Source organism: Chelonia mydas, chromosome 13 (genome assembly GCF_015237465.2).
Source record: "Chelonia mydas isolate rCheMyd1 chromosome 13, rCheMyd1.pri.v2, whole genome shotgun sequence".
In the NCBI taxonomy this organism is placed as follows: domain Eukaryota; kingdom Metazoa; phylum Chordata; order Testudines; family Cheloniidae; genus Chelonia; species Chelonia mydas.
This window is the reverse complement of record NC_051253.2, coordinates 8,681,305-8,705,266: the sequence shown is the minus strand read 5'-3', so window position 1 is coordinate 8,705,266 and position 23,962 is coordinate 8,681,305. Positions and strand designations below refer to the sequence as shown.

Below are 23,962 nucleotides of genomic sequence, written 5' to 3'. Positions count from 1 at the left end.
ACAGTTGCAGTAGGTATAGAGAATTTCAAAATATCTGTATTTATCTAAAGTTAGATGATTTTGAGGGATCAGCGGCCAGGCTTCAGGGGGCCCTCCTTCCATTTAACTGCTGGGGAACTTAGTTGTCAGATCCTTGCCCAAAGAAAGCTGCTTCAGACTACTCCAAAGCAAATTCTTTCATCTAATCTTTTATAGCTAACTTCAAACAAAGCACATAGGAGTCACTATAGGTTAATTTCAGCAAAACTATTCATCGCTTATCAAAAACAATAAAAAAACTTACGTATCAGAAGTGTCAGAGATGCCTAAGACCAACGTTGGCCACCCAAACATTCATTCTATTCTCACAGTACATTCACTTTTTATCCCATGCTCCCATTCTGACAGCAAAACTGCAAACATGCAGCTATTTGGCCTTGCCTCTCAGGGCCTAAGATTTTCCCAACTATGTGATGTTTGGTTTTCAGCTGGTAGCTGGCTAAACATACACAGTTGCTGATTGCAGTACTTTCAAATTCTGGGGTACATGTAGGAATGTCAAATTTGGGATAACAATTAGACAGGGGAGATATTTTGTTTTCAAACAGCAGCATCGCTCAGTTAGACTGAAGCACCCATTGTTCTAGTATACAACCTGCAAAAATCTAGTTTTTATTGTCCACATCATCTGTTGGGAAAAACTGTTCAAATCATGTCCCTAAACACTCTTTAGTGGATACTGGTACTGCACAGATGTAGCTCTAAAGTAAAGTTTTCAGAAGTGCCTGAGTGACTTAGGATGAGATCCTGACCTCCACTCCAACACCTTTACACAGGGTAAAAGGACTTTTGTGGTAAAGGGTCCCTAAAGACTTGTGTCTGGCAGGGGGAGAATTCCCCCAATGCAGGGACTGTGGAAGTCAGCCATAAAAGCTGCCTTCTGAGGACCCCTTCACAAGCCTTGGTGAAGGCAGGGTGTGTCAGGGGCAGGCCCTGGCCCACAACTGCCATAACTTAGAAATGCCCCCAGGGACACGAGAACAGCCCATGATCAGGAAGGCACAAATGTGCTTTAAAACCACCTTAGCCCACTGCTGCTGCCACCCTCCTCCCCTGAGGTGCAGCACAGAATCTCACCCGTAGGACATTAATTCCTACTGACTTTCAATGGGATTTAGGCTCGAATCACGCAGGTGTTTTTGGTTTTTAGATCAACTTTTCTTGAAAGTGCACTGTCAGGTTAGCTTCGACTCTTCCCACCAAATAGCACAACCTGTTTGGTCTCCTGTGTGCAGATTAGTCAGGTGGAATTTACTTAAAACACAAAAGTGGGGAACAGAAGACAGATTTAACTCAAGAACAGTTACTTACCTTATAGCACCTGTGGTTCGTCAAGATGCGGTAGTCAGTATGGCTCCCCCTGCTGGAGTGCATGCATCACAGGTGCATGAGATTGGATTTTTTTTAAATTTTTTTTTTAAAACATGATCCAGCAGGGCACCCATGCATCTGGTGCTATCCCTGCTCCCATGTGAGGACATAAAGAGCAAAGTGACCATGACCCTCCCCCAGTTCCCTTTCAATTAGACGCCCATGGTAGCCGAGGACTCCAAGAAGTGGGGATGGAGGGCAGGTTGTGGGATCCACACTGACTACAACATCTCAAAGAACCACAGTTACTGTAGGGTAACAGTTCGAGTATGTGTCAGTGTGGATCCCACTGAAAGTGGGTGATGAGAGCACATTATGTATGCCCTCAGGATGGTGGAAGTGAGGAGCTCCAGCTGCATCAGTTGAACAATGACTGTAGTACTGTTCTCCCAATGTTGGCATCTGACCTACAAGTCCAAGGCATAGTATTTGACAAACTGTCAGTGAGTTACTCCACATTGCTGCTTTACAGATCTCCAATATGGCACATTCCAGAAGCAAGCAGACAGTGTTGCTGGTGCTCTGGAGGAGTGGTCTTGTACTTTTCCTACCAAACATCACCAGCCAGCTGCTAACAGTGAGATGCATTGTGTTAGCCATTTTGATATCCCCGGTGAAGAGATGGCTTGACCTTTAGAATGTCTGGCTACATCCTGGCAGTTTATTGCCCACAGTCTAAATGATCTGGTCCTGTTAATATAATAAAGTGAAGTTCTGGAAACATCAAGTGCATGTAGTTTTTCCTCCTGGTGTCAAGTGTGGTTTCAGGTAGAAGGCAAATAAACTTACCTGACTGGTTTAGATCAGGTTTGAAGACCACCTTCCAAATAAATTTTGGAGAAGGTCTCAGCGCTACTTTGTCCCTACGGAACATGTTATGGTGGTGGGTTCAGCCATAAGTACCTGAACCTCACTCACTCTCCTGCCTGAAACAATATCCAGCAGGAATCAGACATGTAGAACCCAAAGGGATCTTGAGAGGTCATTAAGTCCATCCCCCGGCACTGAGGCTGGACCAAGTAAACTAGACTATCCCTGACAGGTGTTTTGTCCCTCTTATTCTTTAACACCTCCAGCCTTTTATACTGCCTTCTTCTCCCAGCTACCCAGGTGGTGAGCTAATTACCTCACAAGCTCATCAGGTTCTCTACAGGTGCAAATGATCACTTCTGTTCTTCCAATCCTGCTCAGACTACTTAACTCCCTCCTACTCTAACCACATCTGATGCCTTTAATGAGCTAAGTGACCTGGGTGCTGGCTTCCAAATGGCTCTATTTGTACATGCTAACCGCCCTGTCACACACACTCAATTTCCCACAAGGTCCAGGCCACTTTCCCAATGGCTAATGTGGTGGTGGTGGGGGGGGGGGGGGGAAGTAGGAGGACCCAGGCTCACCAACTACTCCAGGTCCCAGCCCAAGGGCCCTCTACATAGCAGCCGTCTACCACATCCCTTTAACTAAACTGCCTCGTGACTACGCTTCCCTGGGCCACTTCCCCGAGCCACTTCCCCACGGCCCCAGCACATTCTTCACCCTTACTTCAGAGCCTTGTTCTGGATGAGTCCCAGCAGCCAGCCTGGAGGTCCTTCTCGCTTCCTGGATCCCTGCCAGCACCATGCTGTCCAAGGTCCTGTAGCTTCCTCAGCCAGCCAGGCACACCATCCACACTCCAGCTCCAGCCAGGAACTGACTGACTGGCCCTACAGCTCCTTTTATATGAGGCTGCTGGACCCTGATTGGCTGCTCCCTGTGGCCTCCCTCATTGGCTGCTTCCCTGCAACCACTCTAGGCCACTTGGAGGACTTCTCTTCTCTTCCTCTCTGGGACATGGTATGGCAGGACCACAGGGCCTTCCAGAAGGCCTTAAAGGGTCTGGTACACCCCATTACATGGCTCCATGAGGGATCTGTGTAGGGACCATTTGTGGTTGGTCAAAGATTGTCTGCTCAGGAAGTCCACCAGATCGTTGCCGACTCCTGGAATAAGAAAGATCACGGGTCAACCCACTCTGATGAACCTGATAGCCTCCAGACACAAAAGGCAGGTGTCCCTTTGTTTGCTTATGTAGTGCATAATTATTGTGTTGTCTGAAGATCAGCACGAACGAATTTCAGAAGACTGGCAGGAGCACCCTATGCAGGCCAGTCCAATAGCTCTGAGCTCCAGGATGTTCATATGCAACTTCACATTGTTCACTGGCGCAGCTGCAGCTGGTCAGCCCAACGTCATTTGTCTTGTTTGTGGCTGTGCTAGGAGAGGATCTCTAGTACCTGGTCTAGGGTTGCTCTCAGACTGTAATGGGGAGACATCCCTGCTCAACACTGGGGAGAAAGGGCAGTCTGGTGATGAGAAATGGTATTCCTCAAATGGCTGTGCTGAGGAGTGATATCCAGCTTCAGTTGTGAGCTCGACACTGCACTGATACCATCGATGTCTCTGGGGGGGGATCTTGAAGGGTAGTACCTCAATCCATAATCCTTGCAGCTGCTGGTGCTTTCATCAGTGCTGATGCCTACAGTGCCAGCTTACTCACTGCCACTCCCTTGGCAGATTGCTTAGGTGTCTTTATCTTAGAGAGGAAATGATGCATCACTCCTTAATGTTTGGCACAGTGTGTGGTCTCCACTCAGCCCTTCCTTTCGGTCTCATCCTTATACTGAGCAGCAGTGCAAGATCCGATGAGGTCGTCAGTCCCAGAGGGGCCAGTGCCAACTCTGACGGTACTAGTGTGGAAGCGATAGCCTGCTTCGGTATTGAGACAGCAGTGCCTGATGCTGACAGCCCTGGTACCAGTGTGATTGTCATGGATGCGGCTGGTATCAGTTTTGCCAGAATTGTCCTGCCTACCTTCCTTTCATTGCTAGATCATGCAGTAGTGTGTGTCTGCTTGGAGGAGCACTTGCTGAGGATAACCCTTTGGGTTCCTTGAAACTGGGTCTAAGGTGACGTCCATCAATTGATCAAGCAGGTGTAGTTTCAGCCACGTGTCCCATGACAAGAAAGATTTACACACCAAGCACTTCAAGCAGGTGGTTCTCTCCCAGACAGAAAAGGCATTGGCTACATGCTTTAATCAGAGGAATGAGTCCACTATATGTCAGATAGGGCTTAAATCCTGATGGTTTAGAGACTACCTTGGCAGTTGGCATGAGATGCCTTACCCCACTGTCCAGGGAAGTAAACTTTTTTTTGTGTGTGGAAAACATCCAAATTAGTGAATAAATCAAAGAGGATGGTCAAGTAGTATTTCCTCAACCTCATTTCCTAGATTCCGTTTGAAGCTTAGAAAGGTAGCAGGTTGGACACTCACCAGATGCCACCTGTGGCAGTGCAATGGGAAAAGGGAAACGCAGAAGGGTTGTGGCTGCTCTGTCCCTTAAGCCCTTGAATGGACACAGAGGGCTGCGCTGGATGCATGTCAGGCTCCAACTGACACTGCTATTCAAAAAAAATACAATCTCACATGCATGACGCGCACACACACCTACCCTGGGATCCATACTGACACATATTCAAAGAAGAACATCAGTTTATTTTACAGACAAGTCTCCAGAGAGGAGAGAGACGCTGTTGCACTAACTCTCTACAAGAGAGTTTCTGTGTGATTAAATACTGGTTTGGCTGCAGTGGGAAGAGCATGCTTCTTAGACCTAAGACAACATGAAGACATATACAGTAATAAGAATAGGAAAAAGAGGCAAGAAGTAGTAAGGTAAAAATTAAGGACCCCATTGGAGAAAGCCTGGGAATGGCAGAGAAAGTGCCAATGCTACAATGTAAAGAGGCTTTAAAGGCAAAATTACATTAACTACAGAAGTAGAGAAGAAATTAGGGGGAAACGTTATGCTATAATTAAATATAATACTGAGACCAGAGTAGTCACGTGTTTAAAATGTTACAGCAAGCCACAGTAAAATGAAATACATCATTTTAAAGCTCACTGATTTACATTATGCTGACAGCATAAATATGAACAGCAAAAGCAAACACAATTTTCCATAAAATGCCTTATTAAGAAATTTGTCAAATTAATTTAATATTACCAGTTTTATGGAAATAAAATACTGGAGCTTGTTTGAATAACTAGACTGGAAAAACAGGCTGGTGCACATGGATGGATGTCAAGTGTTTCCTTGTTACAGGCTAATTCAGATATATGTGGAGAAGTGCTATGACCAGCAGATGGCATTCACAGGCCAAGAAGTCTGCTTGTGCCTTAATTTTAAAAAGGCTTTATTGTCTTGACTGCTACTGCTGCTTTATAATAAATGCTTTTAAAAGACGTCAAAATAACCTTGCAGGTGGTATGGAAATGCACTCCACTTTTAGAAGTCTGTTTTGCTAAGAATTTTAAAAAAACACAGAGAGCTGATTTTCATATTCTATGTTGTTACCATTTCATTTTACTTTATTTGAAAGGCAGCAATGTTTTATTGGAATACTGCAAACAGCACATTCTGTTTAGAACATGCTCATAAGTAAATAGTCATATTTTCCTATATCACTTTAACACCAAATGACACATCACAAAGGTCTCAAGTATTTCCACTGGTGAGCTCAAACATCAGCTATACCTTTTTTAAAAAAAAATGAAACTATAGTGTGTGTTCTGGAGAAAAAGTAGTACAATAAAGATTCAAGAAAAATTACAGTAATTTAACGCCATTTGAATGAGATACTGAGAAATGGACTGTAATACAATCCTCTAGACTGCAAAGCAATATATTCATGCTCAAACTACATTATTGATTAAGAAACTAATGTGGTTGAGATTACTGTTCCCTAGCAGGTACTTTATACTGTTCAGTGCAGCTCTTCCCAGTTCCATACAATTCTAATCATGAAATCAGACTTGTGCTTTTCAAGCAGGTTAAGCATGTTCATTGGCTCACCAGATAAATAATTATCCTAATTACAGGACTAAAGGGCCAGATTTTCAGAGGTGTTTAGGAGCCTTAAGATGCAGATAGGCACCTAGTGCAGGTTAGACACTTCTGAAGTTCTTAGTAGGTGCCTACCTGCATCTTTAGGCTCTTAAATACTTAGGACCACATTTTAAAAGGTAAGGAAAGTGACACCTGTATTACATAATATATAGAGATTAACACTGTAAAAGGTGTGGCCACAAATGTTTGAGTTGTGGCATACAAGGCATTAAGAGCATTTTTTGCTAACTTTTAATTAAATGAACTAGTCAGGTATGAAATACCTAAACCGACTGCAATCTGTATTATTGAATTCTGAACCACCACAATTACTACGTAGAGATGATTTTACATGTAATTAAGATTCAGAAGTCCTTTGACATCAAAAGCTCACATTTACAAATCTGTGTCTAAGTAGTGACAAACCTTATTTTCCATACTTCTTGTAATATGCCTTAACTACAAATTGTATAAAAATGGAGACAAGTGGAACTCAATTTAAAAATGTCAAGTGAAACACAGCAAAGGCACAGCTGGGAATCTATCACATAGAAAGCAGCTGGTTCTTAATTAATCAGACAAAAGATTAGATTTCTAAGGGAACCTGTTTCTAATTGGTTAACCAGTAACTGATTAATCTGAGACAACTAAATTAGCCAGATTTAGTCAGAATACATCAGGCATTCCCAGTGAATGTAAAATAGATTCCATAACCTAGATGGCACTAAGAGAATAAGGTTGCACAGTCAAGCATGTAGAAATAGGTAATGTCAATATTGTAACTGCATGTGCCAGTGACTCTATTCCTGCATATCATGACTATCATGCTTTAATTACGTATTTCTCAGAGCACATTAATTTTTATAGTCTTAGATAAAAATGTAGCATCTTGCAATTTTTACTGTTATAATTGACCATATATCTTTACTGGCTTAGATTTTTATATAAAATTCTTTTCTCCCTAATGTATTTTAATAATCCTGAACACTAATATACTTCTGTCAACAGGCTAGATAGGCAACTTTTATTTGTACGCTTTCATGGGTCAAAATGTCATTTACTACTATCATATATTTGTTGCATAACCAATTCCATGTTATAACATAGCATGTCATAGAATTATTACTTCAAGAGCTGAATAAAATACATAAGATGAACTATTCTGAAACAAAAGGTCTCATGCAAATTATCTTACCAGTAAAGAATACACGATGCTTAATACAGAAAGTGATATATAGGAAGAACTATTTAACTGTTTCTATGCTGCTATCAGTTTTGCATGAACAGTTAGCGAGCAACCTCTTTGCCATCCACAAGTCAAACATTACAGAATAAACCCTTAAAACTGTGCCAACTCCAAGAAGTTGTAATACTTAAAAGAATTACAGAAATTGTACTTTCAACAGGAAACACTGACTCCATTTCCTGTTTATTAACAAGTCTGCAAATGCACCAGAGCATAAAGCACACAGTTACCAAAAATGGAGTACACTGCTGACAAAGTCAAATGTAATTCTCCCCAGCAACTTCTCCCCCCTCCCGCCCCCAAACCTAGTAACTGTGCCTGGCAGAAAATGCAATTGAACAGTTAAAGTTTTAACTAAAAAAAACCCCCGCCACTGAATCGATTGTCCTTAAATGTCAGCAAAAACTAGAGTTAGTCCAAAATTGTAAAATTGGCTAGTACATGTTTAGAAACCATACCGATTTTATAGATGTTCCTGCTGCCTAATTCAGTGATGATTTCAAACTACCTTGCTTCAGCATTTTAGCATAGCAGTGGTTCCCAATGCATTAACTGCTCCAAGAGGAAGTTACTCACCTTATAGCAACTGGAGGTTCTTCAAGATGTGTAGTCCCCTAGCTGTACGCATGCACCCCATGCACATACAGCTGGAGAATTTTGAAAGCAGTGTCTGTTGGTCTGCACATATGTCCTGGCTCACCTCATGCCTGACTCAGTAGATGAAGGTGTGGGGTGGGCCAGCCACCACTCCACTTCCTTCTCTACCACAAACCAGAGAAGATCCAAAACAGATGGGAAAGACAGCAAGTAGTGGAATACAAATAGGGATCGCATATCTCAAAGAACCACCAGTTACTATAAAGGTAAATAACTTTCTCTTCAAGTTCTAGTCCCTGCATGTATTCCACTGTGGATGACTGACCAGCAGTACTCAAACAGGAGGAGGGTGTGAGGTTGTAAATGGCAGAGTACAACAAAGGACTGCCATTCCTAAAGATATAATCAGCAGAGCAGTCCTGTACCAAGGCATAGTGTCTCAACAAAGGTGACGATGGAGCACCATGTAGCTGCCTTGCAAATGTCAAGTAGACACACCTCTTGAAACGATGCTACAGAGGTCGCTTTCACTCTTGTGGAATGAGCTCTTACCCCAAGAGGAGGTGGAAGATTAGAGACAGTCGATAGAGCAAAATACAGCTTGCGATGCATTTTAAGATTCCTTGAGAGCATCTAGCCTGACCCTTTCCACTACAGCGACAAACAGTCTAGGAGACTTCCTGATCAGTTTTGTTCTCTCCAGGTAAAAGGCTAAGGCTTGCTGAACACTGAGGGAACGGAGCCTCCTTTCTTCTGAGGAAGAGAGGTCTTTGAAAGAACACAAGTGTGAACTAATAGGTTCACAGACTGCTTTGTGGATGAATTTAGTGTAAAAACAGTATGAGACTTTATCCTTATGGAACGTAACATAAGGAGGATCTGCCATTAACACTCCAAGCTAATCAATCCCTGTGGCTGAGGTGACAGCTACCAGGAATGAGACCTTCATGGACAGGAGAGACATGGAGCAAAAAGCTAATGGTTCAAGAGGAAGCTAATTGAGGACTGAGAGAACAAGATTCAAGTCCCATTGAGGAACAGGCTTTTTATAGGCAGAAAGGTTCTGATTAGGCCTTTCCACCATGTGAAAGTAGGTATTCCTCATGTTGAGAGCTGTAAACTACAGGTCCTTTTTCAGGGATGAAATTACAGATGCCAGTGTGACCATGCAAAACTTGAGTTTGCAAATAAAAGGGCTGAGATGGCAGAGGTTGAAATGGGCCTCGAGCTACCACCCTTCTTTTTGGGTAATAGAAAGTAAGTTGAGTAAAAACTACTCACTTAGTACTGAAGAGGAACCCACTCTATCACTCCTTGCTATAAGAGAGAGATTCCACTTCTTGTCTGATAATGTTCTTGTGAGAGCAGCCCCTGAGAGGGGGTGGAGATGAGGGCTTTGGAGGGGGATGATTATCATATAGCAAAAATGGATGACATTCAACACTGGGAGTGCAATAACAATGGATAGGTGCTGGAAGAGTATTAGATTACCCCCAAAGAGTACATAGGAATCAGGAGGTGTTGGACTTAGTGGTTTGCATCTCAAGCTGCCATCAAAAACCATTTAGCTGAGAGCTGGGATTGGGATAAGAAACCTGCTGCAGGTGGTGTGGGGAAGGGAGTCTTTTGAACCCTTTGCCTCTTATGGGTTCTCATAAGGTCTCTGATGGAAGAACTGTTAAACCATTAGTCTAGGCTTGTATGATTGCTGGTGGAATTCTCTTTGGGGCAAGCGTAATATTCCTAGGGAGCAGAGAAGTGGTCCTGGAGTCCTTAAAGGTGTGTAAGGACTCATCTGTCTTCTGATTAAATAGATAAGTCTCATTGAAGGGTAGGTCATCAGCAGTGTTCTGGACCTCCCTGGGAAACCCCAAGGTATGGAGCCATGACTCCCTGAGCATTACAATGGCAGAAGCTATTGTCCTGGAAGATGCATCAGCCACATCTACTGTGATTGTACAGTGGTCCTGGCAACCATTTTGACTTCCTCTTTGAGAGCCTGAAAATGAGCTCTGTTCTGCTGTGGGAGAGTGTCAGTAAAGTACATGAATTTGGAATAGTTAAGGAACTCATATGTAGCTATAAGTGCCGCATAGTTATCACGAACCGGAGGCTAGAACAAGAAAAGACTTTTCTTCCCAACAAGTCAAGGCACTTGCCCTCCTTGTCAGTCACGGTAGATCAGGGCAGTCTTGCCTAGATCTCTCCACTGCAGGCTGGATGACTAAAGAGTTAGGAGCAGTGAGAGAACAGAAATTCCATCCCTTTGGCTGGGACACAATACTGTTTCCCTGCCCTCTTGGAATAGGAGCGCAATAGCTGAGGTATGCCAGGTCACTCTAGCTAGCTCCATGATGGCTTTGTTAACAGGGAGCGCTATTTGACTGGAGCCGGAGGACTGAAGGACTTCCAGGAGCTTGTGTTGAGGATTCTCAATCTCCTCAAGAGGAATGTGCAGCTCCCCTGCAATTCTGCAAAGTAGTTCCTGGAATTGCTTATAGTGATTTGGGTGGGGAGGGGAGGGAAATGGAGACAGAATCACCACCTCATCTGGAGACAAAGAAGGCAATCTCATCAGTTCAGGTGGAACTGCCAGATCCAGTACGTACTCTTCTTCAGCAGAATCTGGGGCAGCTACGGCTGTCCCCTCAGAGGTGAGGGAAGTCACAACTCCCTACCAGACCAACTCTGAGGGATAGTACTGATCCCACAACCCCCAGTATGGCCAAAAAAATGGATCAAATGGGCAATGAGGAAATCCCCATGCTATGGGGTACCAATGGCTACGAGGCAGGTGATGAGGTGGAAGCTGGTCCCAAACTGGGCTAGGTCTTCTGACTGGGAAGGTGCGTCTTGGAGGAGGGAATAATGGTTCATCGGGCAAGACAATCTCCCAGTGAGTTGACAACCAATTCTGGTCCCAACAGTGGTACTGGAGGGAAATCATAGCTCAAAGATGGAATGGGAGGCAAACTCCTCCCAAAGGCCAGCTCCCCTGGTGGAGTTATAGCCTCTCTCAACAGGGAGGGACCCAGTGGTGCGGGAAACTACAGGTCTGGGAAAGCAAAGACATCTTCAGGAAGAGTGTAGGTCTCCGCTCCTTCCAGAGTGAGAGGGGCACTGTTCGCCTGAACCACTGGAGATGCAGTAGAGAGAGTCTCTGACACAGCCATTGAAATCAAAGACAGTACTGCAAATAAAGGAGGCTCTTGGTGATCAGTCTTCACTGGTGCCCACAGATCCCAGGGTTTGCAGTGTACTGGAGGCTGCCACTGGATTGTGATCAGGTGTTGATGGTGCCCTCGATATGTGAGCTTTCTTATCATGCCTCTGAGACTTAGTACATCCTAAATTTCCTTGAGCTGAATTTAAAAGACTTGCTTGATTCAGGCAGGGCTTAATCCAACTTCTTCAAAGTGGATCTGGGGGAAGACTTAGCCTCGTGCTTGTGAGAATGTTCCTTGCTCTCCTGGTAAAACTTCACTGAGGAATCTGGGGGGGTAGAATCCCTCACTCCTGAGTTGGACCTGGTGGCAGGAGATGCACTCCTTACTGACTCAAGCTGATGGGCGGGGGTGGGGGTTTTAAGGGTAGCCCAGCCTGGGTCTGAGTGCGGCTTCATGGCCTTTTCCATTAAGTGCTTCCTACAGCAAAGTTTCCATCGTTTCCAAGTGGGCAACAAACGGCAGATATTGCACCATACTGCAACGTGGGCTTCCCCGAGGCAGTACGAGCAGCACTGATAATTGCCAGTGACTGAGAAGGATCATGGACCGGAAGCACAAATTTTGAAGCCTGGAGTTAGGGGCATAGTCCGGTACCCAATGGGTACCAGGTCAGGGAGACTGACTAACCATAAAACACAAACTATCAGATTAAAAAAAACCTTTAAAACTTTAGAACTATAAACACTATTTTACAGATATCTAAATAGTCACAGATAAAGGAGAAAGCTGAAGCTTTGGACACTGTGGGTTCTGACCCGGTCCCTATGGTGGTAAGAAGGAAATGGAGAGGTGGTCGGTCTGCCTGCTCGGTTTCTTTATCTCCTCAGTCAGACGCATGATGTGAGCCAGGGTGCACGTGTGGACCAACGGACACAGCTTTCAAAATTCTCCAGCTCCAGGCACATGGAACATATGCATACCCACAGTGGAATACACACAGGGACTCAAAGAAGCAGGGTACATCTACACTGTAGCTGAGAGCATACTTTCCTATGTGGATAGGCAGACACACACTAGCTCTGCTCCAACTAGCACCCTGAGAGGAGCAGTGTAGACAGGACTGGAATGGATGGCACCTTGGGCTAGCCATCCGAATACACATCCTGGACTGCACTGGTATTTTTAGCATGATAATTCGAGCAGAGCTAACACTCCTGCCTACCTGCACCGGGAAGCACACTTCCAGCTTATGTGTAGACATACCCAAAGAGGTGAGCAGTAAAGAAAGTCTACAGTTTGGCTACTGTTGCAGTTATTTATAGGCTTAAAGACAGCTTCCTATATGGATTAACAAGGTAACTGACTGCACTGTCTCCCCTGGTCTCTTCTCTGCATCATTGGAACATGTATCCTCCTAGAGACTGAACCTCATAGACTTCACTTCTGGAAGATTACCCTTCCCAAAACCCTTTCAGGGGATTCCAACCTACTATGGGAGAGACAAAGTTACAGGATTTTATTTATTTAACATGCACACGCCTCTTGGTAAAGAGAGAAATGACCACACAGAAAGCAACCACTACCTCCTCTTCTTGCCAATTTGCCTCCTCCAATGTTGTGGAGGCTGAACATAGCTGGGATTGGGAGGGAAGCATGCTGCAAGGCCAGCAGTTCCGAAGTTTCCTTTCTTGAGCCTATCCATTGTGTTCTATTATGTTCTGCTCATGGAAGCAGTGCTAACATTAGCCCTAGTCTTTGGATCAAATGAGTCTTACTGCACTTTAAAATAATTTCTGCTGCTCAGGAAACTTTCAGCAACAAGGGAAGAAAATAATAAAAAGGGAAAGACTGTTGCAGAGGACAGGGTAACAAAACCATAGCATATTTGCATACAAGAGTTATAATTATACTGTACCTCTGTCCCTGATCCAGATCCTGGAGAATCCACTTTTCTTTTCTTTCTAGGACCAATCGCAGCTAATGCGGTTAAGTTGGCATCCCTCTGTCTCATTTGTGCTAGCTCTTGTTGCTGCATCTGTGTTTTTCAGAACAAAGTTACAATTTTTTTTTCCCCCCTTCTGATTTTCTGAGAATATTTAGATTGTTAAAGGACATGCTCATCTGAATACATACCTCCTTGGCCTTCTGTTTCAACCTTAGCTGTTCTGGGTCTTCTTGTCTAGACCGAGACTGTATATCGGTAAAGGGTATAGGAGAAAGTAGTACATAAATTAATAAAATAGCAAAAGAAGTGGACACTAAACTATATGTAGTTTCTTGAAATTATTTCGTTGGGTTCAATGGGAGTAGAGGGTGCTCAGCACTTCTGAAAAATCAGACCATTTTGTAGATACCTAAAAATAGCTTTACATGTCTAACTTAGGGTACCCAAGTTTGGAATTTCTTCTCTTAATGCAAGTCTCTATAAGACTTTTTGAATCATTACACACATGGCACCCAGATTCTATGGATTTCTAAGGCACCCATCACAGAAGGTACAGTTATTGATAATATACATTCATTCAGTATTTCACTTAGTAATCCAAAAATCATTGCTACATTCACTGTTCCAGTATTTCACTTTGATACCTGAAAAATCACTGTTCTTTAATTTCTTTATTCAGAGTCAACATCCAATGAATACAAAACAGTTCATATTTTGCATTTGACTTAAGTAGATAGGTTGCTTCCATAAAAATTCTACTTCACTGTAACCATGCAGCAAGGAAAAAGAGCATCCCTCTTCTGGTGGAAACAAATGGCACCCAAGCATCTGAATATTCATGTCTCTGGCTATCTGTGTAGGGGTCCAAACTACACACACTAGAGCTTGTGATTTATTGCATTCACAAACACGGATTAAATCTATGCATGCAAAAAGGAACTAGACCTTGACCTTTGTGAAATGATACCCCTTTGGCATACAATTGCCCACCTAATTATGAACATAGGTACCACAACTGCCCATGCAAATCAGGTAACTGCTTGAACAAATGACCAGTTAAATGGCTAACTGGACATTTGCACTAGCAGTTACTATAGTTGCCTACACAAATTGGGGAACTGCTTGGTTAAAGAAACAGAAAAACCAGGGTCTAAGAGTCAGCAAATCCCTTCCTCTATCCACTAACTATAAATATTCATTTTCCAATTCAAATATTGCCTCATGCAGATTTATTCTCTTGGTTTCTTCTTTTCTCAAAGCAAGTGTGGAGATTAGTCCACAATGGAGGACCAATGACTATAAAAATATTGTAGAAGTCTCTCTCTTACTCAGAGGAGTGCAAAAAAAAAAATAGATTTATTTATTTTTTTTATTTACGGGAATGAAATGGGGCAGGGAGGGGGCTACATTACATGATTTACAGTGGAAAACATAGAGCTCTAGCTAAAGTATGTGCTCTCCAAGCTGAGATTAGAAACAGTCCTCTCTTTCACTGTATGTCGTATAGAATGAAAGGCACCCTGTCCTTTTGACGTCAAAAGTGACTTTGTAAATCTAAGTAAAATCGAAGCACTTGCCTTTGCTGCACGCATTAAAATTTCCCTTTCTTGTTCATCTTTTCTCTGTTTTTCTATTTGATCAAGTTGTTCAAAGAACTTGAGCTGTGCCCGAACATCACTTGCTTGCTCGTATCTTTCATCATCCTGAAAATGCAGTAAAAATGCTTTTCATTACAAATCTTAAAAACAAAGCTAGTAGCTTGTCCTGTACAGTTTAAGAAGATCCCATACTTTTAAGTTCAAATGCTCACTTAGTCTTTTTTCAAACACCAAGTTTATCTTTAAACCAGTCAAACCAGCTAAAACCCATTTTAAAAAACCAAAACAAGCACTCTGTACTGTTCTGTGATCTCATCAGGGTTTGACTTAAGTAATATCATCGCATAACTTTGGCCTTTTAAACATGTTTCATAGAGGTATTTTTTTAAATTGCGCTCTGTGAGGCACAGTGTTCTATCAGTGCTTACATGAATCATATATGGAATTCACATTTATCTGATAGTCTCTTATGGAGAATTACAGACCGACTACTATCTCCACTCCCAACCCCATCGCAGCAGTGACAGATGAAGGATGTTGATCAGACCAGCAGGGGATGATCACTTGCTTGGTAGGAAGATGATGATCATTCAGCCTTCAAGCACCTTCCCACCCAGAATGCATCTGGAGCACAAGCATGGGTAGGGGTAGAGGTGGGAGGGAACAAACAGGAATATTCACCTCCCTTGGCTGCTCAGAGTCCAACTGGAGTAAAGCAAAGGAACAGAATGGCTCCATCACAGTCCTTCCAGAGTAGGCCCACCATATTTAGTGCCCCAAGATGCTGCCCCATCTGACTTGCCCTACAGGAAGTTGTAGATGCAAGCGCTAGGCTTCCAGGTTTGCTGGGTATATGTCCAGACAGCTACGTTTTTTTATTTGGAGGGAGGGGAGACGACAATGGGAGGAGAGGAAGCAGTTTTCCCTCCTGGGCAAAATTAGAAAGGTGTCCAGTGTGGTTTTTTCCCCCCATACTCTGCACAGCATCTTGGGGGCCTGGCTGGTTAGAATAGCAAGGATAAAGGATCATAATTTGAAAAGAAGGGGCAGAAGTTGATAAACTCAGCTATTTTTGGCACCAGTGGAGCACCGGTGGCTGGCGGCACTACAGCTGCGCGGGCCAGAGCACCGGGTCAGGCCGCAGTTCTGCAACTGCGCTGCCTGGCCACCCAGAGTGTTGCAATGGCGGCACGCTGAGGCTGCGGGGGAGGAAGGACAGCGGGGGAGGGGCCCGCGGGCCGGATGTGGCCCGCAAGCCATAGATGGCCCACCGCTGCTCTAGAGGCTAGCTCCTGGAGTTAACCTGAGCATGGGACCTTGGAGATGACCGGCACAGACCCTGTTAGCCTGTGAGGTGGTGGTGGTGGTGAGATCTTAAATCTTGTACAGATTAGAGCACCTCACCAGCACCATAATTCCCCCTTGTGTTGGGAGGTTCTTGGGATTCAGCAGCTAGACTGAATCTCATGTCCAGGTATGGAGGGTGAGGCTGAGGGAAGGCTTCCCTCCTTTCCTTGTGGCTGTATGGTTTTCGGCGACTTAATCCCATGCTGGACCCTATTAATGTGTGACAGGTGGGAAGGGGACTGTTTCCTCACATCAGTTCGTTTATAAAGTTGAAGCCTGCTGCTTTAAATCCACCCACATATATCTTGTTTGGGTCTTCATTCTCCTTTGTTGATTATCTTAAATTTATAACATCTTTTCATATTAAAAAAAGAAAATATCACTATGTGCATACTCTAGTCCAGTTTATTTAGATTCTCATGAGAAAATCTCAACTCTGACAGGCTTCATATTATACCTCCTACTTTAAAAAAAATCAAAGATACAGAACATTCTTTTTAAATTCTATAGAAAGACTATTGCATAGAATAAGTATTTTTGATTGTTTTGAACGGGTACATTAACCAGGGTCTACACAGGAAACACTCAAACTTTATTTTTTTCTAAACTAGTCTAGGTCTAATTAAACTTTTTGTACACTAAAATATATATGATTCTTTCAAAAGGAACTGCAATAAATTACCTTTCTGTAATAAATTTCAGTCACCCAACAGAGCTTTCTATCTTGTCCACTCAAATGATCCATGGCATATGGCCAAGAGAGAACCTCAAATTCACAAGGCAGTGTCCTCAAAAAACATGGAAGCCTAAGCAAGCTAGTTTGCAATATCACCACCCTGCAACCTTCCTCCCGACTGTCCTCCATTCTGTCCTCTTTGTGTATTGGGAGCTGCCATCTTATCGCCTGTGATATCAGTTTCCACAAAAGCTGTAATAGTAGACAAGTTGGGTACTCAAAAATACTACTACTTAGAGCTTTTGTCTAGACCCACCCTTGTTCTAGAGGTTGGAAATGCTCCTTATAAGCAGTCCCAAGTTTCAGTGCAGCCCATGATCAGATCTGAATGCATTTGCCCGGGGTGAAAGCACAATTTGTGGAACACTATCATTTGCACAATTAAAATTTAATTACCTTATAAGAAACATTCTTTTGTTGGGCAGTCTCCGATACTTTTTCTACAAGGTTTTGTAACCTTTGTTGTGTTGCATGTGATACATAGCTAACTACATCAGGATGGATTTCCGTTATTCCATGTTTTTTACCTGTGGTTAAAATTGAAATGAAGTTTTTAGTAACCACTCGGTTGCAAAGACATATTTTACAATACAGCTGACTTTTGCTAACCCAACTTCACAAATTTGTAAGTAATTCACAAACGAAAAATAGAGGCTGTTAGGTATTTCTCAGCCAAGATTTAACGTGATGCTGTAGAGAAAGTCTCACTTTACTAAATTTTCATAAACTCTGCAAAATATTCCATAGAAGATTTACCAGTACGCTATGAAGTATTAGAGACAAATAAAATTAATGAAGTTTTATGATGTTGTATCATTGCTCTATTTACTCACTAATTTACAAAAGTAAGCAATTTATAATTAGTGTGAATTATTATACAGCTGGTCAAAATGTTTTTCCAGTTCCTCCTCCCCCCAATATTTGTTGCTGGTTATTGATCGGCTTATAGTATAAAAAAATTCAGCAAAAGGGTTTCATTCAGATCTAGCGATATATTTATCTTGATATATAAAACAAGCAACACTTATCCTGGAGCCAGAGTTTTAGGAACTTTTCAAACACATGTTATTTTTTTTTTAACATCAAGGTTATAGCAGTTGCAAATGAATATCAGAAAATGCATAAAACTATTCTGGCATATTTAATTATTTTTAAACCATTTAGTGAAACTAGTGTTTAGAACAATTAAACTAGCAGGTGTCAACATACCTATTTCTAGTATTCTTCTTTGCAAAGATGCTGGAAGTAGGAAGGTTTCATCTTTACAGGACCTTGTTAATGTGCCCACTAACTCAGAATTTGTTGCCAATATCCGTGCACTCTCTTCTGATAGGTTGACTCCAGCCATTGATGCAACATCATTAATATCATCATCATCCCTTGGGAAGAGAAAAATGGTTACAACATACTTAGGGCATGTGTAGACGTGCTGCTCAATGCAATTGTGTATAACACAAGTTCAGCAACTCTGCTGCATAAGAGACTGACTTAAAAGCTCTTCAGTTGTCAATACCTATGCCTAATCAATTCTACTACCTCACAAAATAAAATTAGAATTTTAGAAGACTTCATTTTCTTGCTGCTTAATGAAATCAAACTTAGAATTAATATATCCTTCAGAATTACTCTCTACCTATCCATCTCACCATACATGTCATGATTCCCCTAGCCTATTGCACATCGGTACTACACATCACAGGAAAAACTGCTGTTTCAAAGAAAGGTGGGACACAGAAATGAGTGCTCATAGGGAAAAATGAGAACAAGAGAAATTGATTTGTGACAGCACAATATAAATGTACATCCCCTATTGGGCAGTATGATTAGTTTTAGCTTAATTTTTTATCTGTATTAAAAAAAAACTTTAAAAAGCTATTAGGAATATAAAGTGCTCTGTAAGTTCATTAGAAACCTGAGAGCCACTGAGCTCCTGCTGCTTTGCAAAACCTTACTAATCTAAGGAGAATCTGTGTGTGAAGTTGTGGATGCCAATAGCTAGTGTTGTTGATTCCGCGGTCAGAGCTTTGTGTGCGCACTCGTATTAACCACACACCCTGTGACCGACAGGGCAATTTCCTGCAATATCCTGGACAAACCTTATTGAATTAAGTTAAATCTTACTGAATTAAGTTCAATTATTTTAGAAGTTCATTGTATTAAAAATGCAAATGTTTATGTAACATCTCAAGGGAGAAGACTTGACTAATGTAAACGGTTTACGGGGAAGTGTTATGAGTTTCAAAGGATTATTTACAAATCACGTGAACTTTTAAAGTGGGTTTCCCAGGAAATCTCTAGGGGGAGGTATATGTAAATATAACTCCTTTGGTTAGGCAAAAACCCAGCCTTTTGAAGCTATGCCCTGAGGAGAAACCCACTGTCTATGAATTACCTATTCCCAGATCAAAAACCCAAACTGTATAAAGCGATAACTCTCAAATCCATGGGTATGCTTATTCTGGGCCAAGGCGGTTATGAACTTGTAACCGCAGAAAAACCCCTTGGTGGCGTCTGAAGGACTGATCACCTGGCAGAGCCCCTTCTGGATTTGAGGCATGATCACTGGTAAGATTAGCATGCGTGTAGTCTCTTATTGTTTTTAAAATGTTTTCTCCGTAATGCATTCGCTTTAAGAATAAAGGTGCTTGCTTAAGAAAAGCAAGTGTGGTAACTTATACCTATGGGCAACTATGCTGTTTATAGCCTTTGAGGGGCTATAAAAGCAGGTTTCAGGAGTCTGACTTGCTTGGGAATACAGTGCAGGCAGGGAACTGTGCAACCTGGAAAAACCCCAGTCAAGAGGGAGAGAGGCATACATCTCTGCCCAAGACAGGTATTGCTGGGGAGCCTGGGTGTCCTCAGGACCACAGACTGGAGAAATACAGGTGCAGCTGGCCTGAACTGTGACACTGTAGCAACAACTTTCAAAACATATAGAAATAGGTCAAAAGCTATAGCCGTCTTTTCCCCCTGAGTACATACAATGATACACACTACGTTTACTGAAGTAAGAACATTGCAAACGTTCAGTCAATAAAGTAAACCTGTACATTTGTCTTGATCACACAAAAACAGAATACGCAAAAAAAATTTTTTTGTTTCTTAAACACTCATTCAGCTTAGCCTTGCCCTGCCCGGCTGCTCTCACAGGTCCTCTCTTCCAAAATCCTGGAGGTTTTCACATCTTGTAGAAACCCAGATTACATTGCTTCCACAAGACAGCAACAGAATGAGGTCACTACTGTGGAAAAGGCTGGGTGGCAGATGTGTTCAGCATAAAGTGGAGTGGAGGAAGCCTGAGCATGGCAGACAGAAGGAGAGGAATACTTTCTATTTGCTGCCCAGACAAAGAACATTTGAGAGAGTTGTTTTAGGTACCAGAAAGCTAAGAGGCCAGCAACAGCGGGGGGTGGGGGGGCAAGAGACAACAAACCAGCACTTAGAGGAAGCCTCCTCAAAATCCTTTTTCCCCCTCTGCAAATCTATATAACCCTGACCCAATGCACCACTGAAGTCACTGGAAAGCCTCCCAGCGGTTTCAGCGTTCAGGCCCTCTGTACAGAAACAAGGATTTTGGTTCCTTACCTAAAAGAACCTCCCCCAGGTTCTTTCAGTTTATTCTTTTGAGCGGCAGCTGCTTGTGGTGAAACAGTGGACAGAGCTTTGTTTCCAGGTAATACTGTTGGCTTTACCACAGGTACTGCAAGAAAATAAAGTCAATATTTGTTTTCTCCACATCACTTGTGGTGGAGCTTCACATTTTAGCTCAATGTTTTAATTATTTTGCGGTAGGTTCATTGTCAGCTTTGGCACAAAGCTGTTTTTAAAAATGGCAGCAGTATAAAAGTAAAAAAATAGGATTGTGACATTTTTAGTTACTCTTCTTTTCCAATCATTTTTGCTGAATTTAAAAACCCTCCCCTGAAGCGTGTCCACCCCGAGCATTAAAGCATCATGCATGAAACAGTCTAGAATCAACAGATATTTCAGTTCAGTCAGAGAATTTAAACTGATGTTCACACAAGAAACTTAATTGCCACAAGCCCTATTTATACTACAGATAATCAGCGATATCTATCCTATGGCCTGCGGGCCTACATGGCCCACACGAGCATTTCATAAGGCCTGCAGCCTGCTTTAACACAATATACTAACAGCAGATTCATCAGCCTTTTGTCATCAGATTTACATCAGTTTAGGCTTTGTCTACACTGGCAAGTGAAAGACAAAACTTTTGTCAGTCAGAAGTGTTAAAACACACACACACACACACCCCTGAAAGACAAAAGTTTTGTTGACAACAGCGCCAGTATGAACAGTGCTTTGTCGGCAGGAGTCTCTCCTGCCAACAAACAGCGGCTATTCTGCGCGCCTTTTAGCAACGTGGCTGTAGAGGCACAGCCATGTCACTAAAAGCTGCATAGTGTAGACATAGCTTTAGTTTACACAAGTTTGTAAACAGGTTGTTTATACATACAGGATTGTCTAATACATACAAAACAAGCTGAACTTAAAATATAAAAATCAATACAAGTGACTTTAAATCTTTTTAAACTAGGTAGATCTGTTTGGCCCACACAAGGTTGTGCTTAGGTTTATGTGGCCCTCCTGTGTAATAAGATTGGGCAACACTTCTAGAAAAGAGTCAGCTTTTTAAGGAAAAAAAAGTGTATTTTGTGTAAGAAAGATGGAGACTTATTGGAAACAAAAGCAAACCACTAGCTATGGCAACATGAATTTACTACCTTGTGCAAAATTAGGAACCAGGATCTTTGCTGACCTCTAGTTTTATTTTCTAACTAGACAGAGGCTTTAACAAGCAACAACCAAATTCTGACTTTGAATGCATTTATCTAGTGGTTTCCTCTGAACTTGATAAAAGATTCACACATATCTAAGGAAAACATTTGGTTCTGAGTGATTTAATGAGACACAGCAGTACTTGGCAGTGTTGCCTAGTGCAGTGTTTCTCAACATTTTTGATACGAGCTTGCTGCCTTCCTAAACCATGTCAGGGAGATCTCAGGGACTGGTGCCAATCCATAGACCAGTCATTGAGAAACACTGGCCTAGTGGATAGGGTACTGCACCGGGACTCAGGAAACCTGGGTTCTACTCCTAAATCTGACACTGGCCTACTGGGTAATCTTCAGAATGTCCTTTCACCTCTGTCTCGCTCAGCATCCCCAGCTTTAAAACCCTCCTTTGTCAAATCCTTCAAGATCTAATGATGCAAAGTGCTACATAATAGCGAAGTATTAATAATATCAATAGAAAAGTAAAACTTTTCAGCTATATTCATTCCCGAATAATGTAACAATCCTGTTTTAGAAGTGTATTAAGGGTCATTTTTTAAAAAATGATACTATTAAAGAACATCAGAGTATCAAAAATATTTTCTTACCTGTCTGAAGTTGGTTCAGTTGAATTTGTTGAGGAGCTGTAAGCATAATACGATTATGTGGTTGCCGCAATGCTACCATAGGGGTTTGTGTCAACGTTACCTGTGGAGGCCTTATCAATGCCCCTCCTTTTTGAGACTGTTGGATAACCTGCCAATAGATTGAGAGGAAATAATGTTAAACTATTTGAGGAACAATGATGCACAAGATGTTAATCAAATGGATAAACCAAATCTTTATGCCAACCTTTAGACTGGTGAATAGACGCGTTTGAGCAAAAGCAAATTATAATCAATACAATCTTAAAGTATTTATTTTTGAACCCTCTTTAGATATACCCTATTTCATGGAAAATTAACAGTCCCGTTGCTGCAGGTTAAATTTCTTCTCTATAGGCAAAAGTCAAAATTAGCCAACTTCTAAAGATATTTAGGGTCAGATGGCCAGCTAAAGTCTCTAAATCTCCATGTGCATGTTCAGATAAGGGTTAAAGTAGCTGAAAATTTGACCCTTAGATAAAAACTTGACTTTAAGACAGTTATTCATGTCTGCCTTTCAGAATCACTGTGTCCTTCTCAAAAATAGATGGGAAAAACATTTCAAGTGGTGGATTCATGAACTGAAGACAAGTTTAACAGGAAGCTTCTCTTTTTAGCCCACCTGCTAACTGCAACCTGTCAAATTGTGATTCAATGCTACCATAGATGCTAAAGAAAGTGATTTAGCATGAACGAGCTTTTTTGTCGCAACTAGAATTCTTCAGTTTTCAGCAATCTTTTACTACCAAACTGCCACAAAAAGAGAGTTTACGAACTCCTTCCAGACCCAAGATCATAACTTCCATAATTCTGTGACTCTGGCTTTACCTTTGCCCCATATGTTTCTTTATAAACAGTTACTGGGCATGTAGTCTGACTTCTTGTAAGTCAGCAACAAGTATTAAGGACTAAATGATAGATTTAGAATTCTCTTCGGTAGGCTCCAAATGCCTTAATAGAAAGTCAACACACTCGGTTATACATTAGTCAGACTGAACGTATCGGCTACTAAATATTTCTTTCAAGATGGTATCCTAACACTAGGTTTTTTTTACTGGATTGTTACAAGCAACTCTCCTTTAGATTTTTTACTGAAAATTCTGAATAGCAAAGACCTTCTAATGTATCAAGTGAAGGTCTAACCCCTGGGAACGTCCAAGTCTTACCTAGTCCTACCACTAATTTGCTATTACCTTCAACAAGTCATTTAACATCACTGTGCCTCAGTCTTCTGGTGTGTAAAACCAGTTATAATCAAGTATACTTCCTTGTCAGTTCTGAGGATTACTTAATTTAAGAAATCTCTTTGAAAATGTGAAGTGCCAGGCATTTAAGTCAGACCTTTCTTGAACAGAGGAAAACCAGTTATTTAAATGGAGAGAGTATAGCAGGATCAAAGATTCTTCTCTCACACAACAAATCTATAGTCCACTGGATAAACTCTAAGAGTTTACCATTTTCTCCTGCAAGGAAGTTTGGACTACAGGCTAAGAGAGTTGGAGGCAGATCATTAGTTGAGGGACATATTTGCTGAAAATACTGATTCTG

The 23,962-nt window shown here is 42.0% G+C and overlaps 1 protein-coding gene across 3 annotated transcripts in view; it reads right to left on the bottom strand.

Annotated features, from left to right (window-relative positions):
* Nucleotides 1–23,962, bottom strand: part of TAF4 (TATA-box binding protein associated factor 4) — a 67,171-nt gene that overhangs the window by 2,360 nt on the left and 40,849 nt on the right. For 2 of the 3 annotated variants that reach the window (XM_007059792.4, XM_037915602.2), the window contains 7 exons: nt 22,379–22,526; nt 20,560–20,674; nt 18,184–18,353; nt 17,371–17,501; nt 14,871–14,996; nt 13,482–13,538; nt 13,264–13,383 (listed from right to left, as the gene is read on the bottom strand). In XM_007059792.4, coding sequence (XP_007059854.1) covers nt 13,264–13,383; nt 13,482–13,538; nt 14,871–14,996; nt 17,371–17,501; nt 18,184–18,353; nt 20,560–20,674; nt 22,379–22,526 — 867 coding nt within the window. Of the gene's footprint in view, nt 1–13,263; nt 13,384–13,481; nt 13,539–14,870; nt 14,997–17,370; nt 17,502–18,180; nt 18,354–20,559; nt 20,675–22,378; nt 22,527–23,962 lie in introns of those variants that run through there. The other variant, XR_005227851.2, reaches the window with a different exon arrangement.